General features: G+C 37.9%; 1 protein-coding gene across 1 annotated transcript in view; it reads right to left on the bottom strand.

The window, feature by feature from the left end:
• The window catches only part of MCEE (methylmalonyl CoA epimerase), a gene marked incomplete at its 5' end in the record, with an annotated part of 4,259 nt that extends 2,901 nt beyond the window's left edge, over nucleotides 1-1,358 (bottom strand). Inside the window, one exon of the mRNA XM_010136189.1 lies at nucleotides 1,018-1,358. Coding sequence (XP_010134491.1) covers nucleotides 1,018-1,358 — 341 coding nt within the window. The remainder of the gene's footprint in view (nucleotides 1-1,017) is intronic.
• Between the last annotated feature and the right edge of the window lie 4,887 nt (nucleotides 1,359-6,245).

Consider the following 6,245-nt stretch of genomic DNA (forward strand, 5'->3'; position numbering starts at 1 on the left):
TACACCTATACCTTACCTATAAGTAAGTACTACTGCTCTTACAGAGGGCTGGAAGGTTTTTTTGGTCTTACAGTAAATCTCTTCTTTCTTCTACACCCCCCATTTCCTAAGTTCCACTGAGGTCTTTAACAGTTCTATAGCAGAAACGCCTAGCAATGCAATTTAGGATCAATTTAAACAGAATTAATTATCATATTCTTGAACATCTGCAAATAGGCAAATGTAATGTAAGAAAAATTGCAATGCCTCTCTGTATGCAAAATTTCTCAATTCTCAATTAAAGCATGCAACTGCAAACACTGGTCTATATGGTGGTATTCTGAAAACAATTTTTGCTCTGTCAGTAATTCCATTACTTTTTATTATTAGAGTTTGCATGAAATAATAAAATTTGCAGGACTCATATCTGTAAAATAGTAAAACCATATATCATAGGCAACAGTGTGAAATTTTGCATCAAACATCTACACTAAAACATGAATATACTAAATAACTACTTTACTCAGCATCTTTAGATCTTGTGTACTTTCAGACCCATCTCTCTTTGATAGACAAGGAGGAACAGGACAGAATAAACTGGAGACTTTTCTGAAGTTTGCTAAGTAGGACTGACAATCTCTTTTGACTTCTGTATACAATTATCAACTAAATTTCACACAGGAAGAAAATTCTGAAAATCTAAACTATGCCTTAGCTTAAACTTACAACTCTATCTTTTTCCAGGGTACATCCTTTCTATGTCAGAAGGTTGACACCTGTCAAACACTCTTCACAAGGCCTTGGGCACACTGGATCCTTAACCCTTCCCTCCCTGATTTAATCTTTATAGCTCATGAAATTTAGCTGTGATTTCCAAAAAAAAAAACCAAAACGTGCATTTAAGACTTCTCATGCAATATGCACTCTCAGAAATATGACCACCTTATATATTTGTTCCTGACACAGGTCAAACCTATGAAAAAATTATGCATACTTTAATATCTCTATTTTATTATATGATATATTGTGTTTAAATACCTCGATGCAGATATGATGCATTCCTCCAGTCTTGTTTTTTTGCAGAAAGCTTGCAATGGGACTTTTCTCTCCTAAAGGATGTAGAAGTTCCAGCTTGGTATTTCCCAGCTCCACAAAAACAGTGTAGACTCCATGTTCAGGAAGAGCAACAGTGTCGCTCACCTGTGCTCCTAACACATCTTTATACAAGGATTGAGCTTTCTCCAAATCAGGTACTGCAATTGCTACATGATTAAGTCGGCCCAGTTTCCACAAACAGCTTGGAATGTTTTGAGAAAAGGAATTTGATGATGATAGAGTTCGTACTGTGGGAGCTGAAGTCTGCAATCTGGTAAGAAGCGCTGAAAAAAAGTGAATAGCACCAATACAATGCTTTTGAAAAAGTATCATTATCTGCTCCTTACCCTTTTAATGAGGCCTGTGTAACTCCTGTGTCATAAGCTCACCAGGTTGCAAAGCTGAAGGCAGACTGAGACCAAGGAAAGAATTACTCTGTAGTACTGACAATTCAATGAAAATTTTTTTCAGACTATGTAATTATTCAGAAGTATTAAAAAAACCCCAAACCAAACAGAAATGTGGTGTAAATGCTTACATATGCCTGTGAAAAAGAGGAATACATGGCTAAATGTAACAGTCAACTGTATAATGTACTTAAAAGGGACTTCAAAGCTTCTTACAAAGTAAAGAAAGAAATGAGGCTATGCCTATGCATCTAGAAATTGTAACAAGCAAGCAAAAAACCCCAAACAAAACGGACAGAACTGATACCACAAGATCCAAAAGATAAAACACTTGAGCTCTCAGCTATCAGAACTAAGTCCAGCAAGGAAAGAAATGTCATGTTGTGTCTGAGGCCTAAGGAATCTTAAAAGCTCCCGAGTTTGATGTCTTATTTTCTCTTTCTCAATGATTAAGTCATTTACCCTCCTTACTTTTCACATGCCATACAGGTCTTACACTTCATTTCACTGATCTGTTTCAAGATGACTAGAAAAATTTCAGTTCTAAGTACTGTGAAAAATATCATGTCCAACTGACCAATAATAATTCAAAAGATTATCTTTAAAAGGTCGAAATTGTAACAGCTTTTTTAATGAAACTAGTGCTACTGACTTCAGTGTGACTTACAAAAGAAAAGGAATATGATTTGGTTATCATAAATGAGACTGTAATTATAAAAAATACTGCATGATCATATGACACAAAGGTAAGGGCTAACAGGCAAAAGATGGGAAAGTAACGGAGAAGCTCAGTGTCAGGAAAAACTGTTTAGATATCTACAAGAACCCTTCACTGACTGTTCTGATGATGCAGCACTGAATTTTGCACTATCTGTGCCCAAATTGCTGTGTTGCTTACAAATAGTTCTTGAATTGCTTGGGTTTTTAAAAAACCATGAAAAAAGATATAAAATGAGGCTACTTACAAACGAATTACATTAAAAATTCATCTGTCAGGATACTAGAATCTGGAGAGGTTGGGGATAGGGGAGGAATTGTAATATCAGTTGTTTCTAATTAGATGAAAGGATACATTCATAAAAGCTACATTTTAATTTCATGCCAGATTGCTTTAGGCCATGTCAGAGTTCCCAATGCCTCAAGGCCACGCTAGAGGCATCTCAGCATCTTGCAAGTCTTTGAGGCATTCTTAGCTTTAAATTCATGAATGTGCTATTTTGTTAAAAGATTGTGCCAGGGATGCACTGAGATTCTGGATACTTTGCAATACACTGAGGATAGCCTGGGTTGCATTTTTTCAGACTCTTTGTACTCTGAAAGGTTAGTAGTAGCTGTAATTAATCAGCTAGCTTCACTGTATGGAACTGAGAACTACCATTTCACAGGAATTTAAGACTCTACAGCTATCAGTTAATTTTTTTTTCACGAAGCCAACTGATGCAGTCCTTAAATCTAAGCCTTTCTGAGCACTACACTGTGATGGAAGAAGTGTTTCTGTGTATTTGAGACTTAAAATCACAATGTGCAATGTACATCCTTCCAAACACTGAATATGACAAAAGTAAGTCTAATCAGAATCTTTTGGTAATAGTAGATCAACATCCTCCCTTAAGTATTTCCAGAAACTTGTCCAGTTCTGCAGGTATCGGCCCTGGAGTATCTCCTGCCAGCCTTTCACACAGTACATCCTGTCATCTCCTTCATCACAGCCAGAAGTTCTGGACAATTCTTTTTCTCTTTAAGCTGTCACACTGGCAGAGTAGAACAACACAGCATTTCCAAGCACTTTTCAACTTCTTACATGTTAAAAAAAATCCCCTTGCAACTTCTACACAGAAGAAAAAAAGTCTTGTTTTTCAAATGTCTGTGCTGAAACTATTTTGTAGATAGACTTGCCTCCTAAATGCAGCTGTATCAGGAGTGAGCAGAGCAATTATCTGAGGAAGCAATACTATGCAATGCTTATAATGTACAGAACAAGAAACACGCAGTCCCTGGTTGGAATAATTAGAGGCATGGATAATTAACTAGACTAGAGTTTGAGCAGATCACCAGAGTAAATATATTTTAAAAATTGGGAAAAAACCCAACACCCACCATAGAGTCTATTTTCTCCACCTAAGCCTCTACCTAGGCAGCTCTGTTTCCTACAATAATTTATTAAGACATGATTTAATTCTTGTTGAAGCAGGAGATACTCTTCCACTTAGAGGAGCTCAGTATTCTCCAGAAGAGAATAATCCTTTGCAAGATAAGGACCACTTACTATATCATTTGTTATGTTTCCTAGAGCCTTTTATTGTTTCATTCCTTCTTCCACATAGTAACAGACCACAGCTGAGTAGAAATTCTGCTACTGTAGATTTTTCAAGCAGTCTTTACTGATGGGAAGGCTAGGATTTTTCCCATTCTTGTTGACATCTCCCATCTATAATTCTTGCTGTACTTCACACAGGGCATATGAATACCTGGTTATTATAGTTTAATTTGTACTTTGCCTGTTTTCAAGTAAATTGACAGAAAATAGAATCACAGACTCAGCTATTATTCAGCTATTACTGAAGCAATACTAAAGGAATAGCAAATGCTGCTTCTGTTGCATTCTGCCCCAGAAATGTTTGATTCTTATGGTGTTTCCTGGAAAGATAATAGATTCAAAAAGTGAAATATATTTCTAGGATTCTTGTAAAGCCAAAGATACTTAAATGCCCACTTATATGACAGTATTATTTACACATCTCTCCATTTCCTCCTCTCACTTAATGGATTGGATAGAGGAACTCTTATTTTTCCCTGTGAGTATGTAAGGGCAGAGGACTCCTCAGCAGGTTTTGTATTGGTTTTTTTTTTACTTTATTCTATGAAGTCCTGTGAATTTATCCTAGCTCTAGTCATATGCATATAGAGCTTTAATTTTAAACCTATAATTACCAGTATGACCAAGATTAAACAAAAAACATTTGTGTTTTTCTTGCATTATACTGCTTAGTAACTATATAGATTAGTTACTTTAAATTCTGATCTTTTTCTTCTAACCCAATAATCAAAAGATGACCCTGCAGGGAAAAAGAAAGTTTTCCAGCAAACTTCAGACTGAAACCCCATCACTTCCATATTCTTGTAAAGAAACACTTATATCTGTGCATATACCACAAACCTAGTCCTAGTAACTGTTGTGGCTAAATCTTCAATCACAAAAGCATTTCTCCACTGACTTACAAAATTACTCAAGTAATTCTTAACTTTCTCCAATGTTAACAAAAAAATGTCTTTGCTTCTTTTGAAGCCAATGGACACTATGACTAACTAAAGTTTCTATGCAAGTTATCTGTCCTGCTTGAAAAACTTGCAAATGCTGACCAAATTCACACACAAATTGCTTTTCCTGGTGTGCACAGCATTTGCCACTACTGGGTGTTTTTTATGACCTCATTTTTCAAACACTGACAACCAAATCTGAATTTTTCTAGATATTTGGTCCTTTAGAGAAGATTCAGCTGACCTTACTCTCATACATGATTGGTGGCTTCTAGGCCTCAGTGATACTGCCGAATGTATGTCACCTTCTTCAGCCTCATTTGAATAATACTTTTTAATTGATCTATTTGGGTTTTATTCTATGAATGGCTGACTGATCTACTAGTGTTATGCACATCAGAGTTTAAACATACAGTTGTGCCAAGGCTTACATTCTCTAATAGAGCAGATTATGAACATGAAGTAACAAGTCTGAAGTAAACCGCAAAATGAGATCCTCATCCTTCAAATGCTTATTGACAGGCTTGTTGCTCCTTATGTGGGGCAGTGTTCATTGATTTGCATGGCTAAGCAATCAAAGGCAAGCCAAATCCAACTGAATTCACCCATGTTCTCTATGGGCAGGTTATGCAGCTGGGGGTTGCAGTAAGAAGAACCTTGTCGCTGGGCCCAGCTCTATTGTCAACCATTTCAGTCCGCAGCAAACTCACAAGCATGGAGAGGATGCCATCACCATGAGTCTGGCGTACAGGAGCTATGTATTAGCTCTCTGGAAAAAATGGAGAAAGGGCATAGTGGGGCCATGCGTAAATCCCAGCAATTTCAAGGTGGTTAGCATCTTGGGAACTCTGCCAGCCAACAAGGCTTAAGGTCATCCATAGTGCTGCTCTGCCTTGTGCTGGAGGGTGGCTTTTGGGAATCAGATGGGCTCCATAGTTCCTACAAGCTGAGTCTCACTTCGTGGCTGCTCTGGCTTCTTCCATCAAAGTGCAATTACACACAGGACTTTTCATTCCCAGTGTCCCACTCACCGATCGCTGATAGCACTGGGTCTCTCATTCTCTCTTCTCCTGCAGTCTATGGCTGCCGACTACAACAGTGTGGTTTAAGTGCAGTGAGTTTAACCCTTACTTACTACTAAGAGAGTGAACTGTCCAGATAATTAAAACGAATGGGAAATGGTTTTGCATTTGACCTCCAAGTTGTACCTTAAAAAGATAAGCTCGTCCTTGTGCTTTAAGTATCAGAGTTTGCTTGGAGTTAAGCTGGAGTTAAGCTTGGAGTTTGCTGCCTAAGTGTTCTAAGCCAGATAATGTCAGTTGTTAATATATCCGTCATCTGGATCAGAAGACATTATTATTATTTACGAAAGCAATTTTGTTTTGTTGTGGCCTGTAACACTTCCACTGAGAGCCCGGAGCCCGTATAGCAGCACCGCAGGGCGGGCAGGGGCGGCGCGATCCCGCCCTGACAGCCCTCCCGGCCCCGGCACGAAGGAAGACTGTC

This window comes from Buceros rhinoceros, unplaced genomic scaffold (genome assembly GCF_000710305.1).
Source record: "Buceros rhinoceros silvestris isolate BGI_N320 unplaced genomic scaffold, ASM71030v1 scaffold45955, whole genome shotgun sequence".
Taxonomy (NCBI): Eukaryota; Metazoa; Chordata; class Aves; order Bucerotiformes; family Bucerotidae; genus Buceros; species Buceros rhinoceros.